This window comes from Eimeria tenella, genomic scaffold, assembly GCF_000499545.2.
Source record: "Eimeria tenella Houghton genomic scaffold, Eth_scaff1851, whole genome shotgun sequence".
NCBI lineage: Eukaryota > Apicomplexa > Conoidasida > Eucoccidiorida > Eimeriidae > Eimeria > Eimeria tenella.
Genome location: NW_013541688.1, coordinates 2,708 through 3,009, shown reverse-complemented (window position 1 = coordinate 3,009; position 302 = coordinate 2,708). Strand labels below are relative to the sequence as shown.

Below are 302 nucleotides of genomic sequence, written 5' to 3'. Positions count from 1 at the left end.
TGTCGCTGCTGCTCAGCAGGCTGCTGCTGCTGCCGCTCCACCTCAGGCTGCTGTTGCTGCTGCTGCTGCTGCTGCTCCGGCTGCTGCTGCTCCGATTTCTCTTGCCGCTGCTCACGAGGCTGTGGCTCCTGCTCCTGTTCCTGCTGCTGCTGCTGGTGCTGGTACTTTTGCTGGTACTTCTGCTGCTGCTGCTGGTACTTTTGCTGGTACTCCTGCGGCTGCTGCTGCTGCGGTTGCTGGTACTTTTGCTGGTACTCCTGCTGCTGCTGCTGCTGCTGCTGCTGATACTTTTGCTGGTACTC

At 60.3% G+C, this 302-nt stretch overlaps 1 protein-coding gene across 1 annotated transcript in view; it reads right to left on the bottom strand.

Moving 5' to 3' along the window:
* The window catches only part of ETH_00034060 (uncharacterized protein), a gene marked incomplete at both ends in the record, with an annotated part of 4,404 nt that overhangs the window by 2,157 nt on the left and 1,945 nt on the right, over positions 1-302 (bottom strand). The window contains one exon of the mRNA XM_013373965.1: positions 116-299. Within this exon, the coding sequence (XP_013229419.1) occupies positions 116-299 (184 nt within the window). The remainder of the gene's footprint in view (positions 1-115; positions 300-302) is intronic.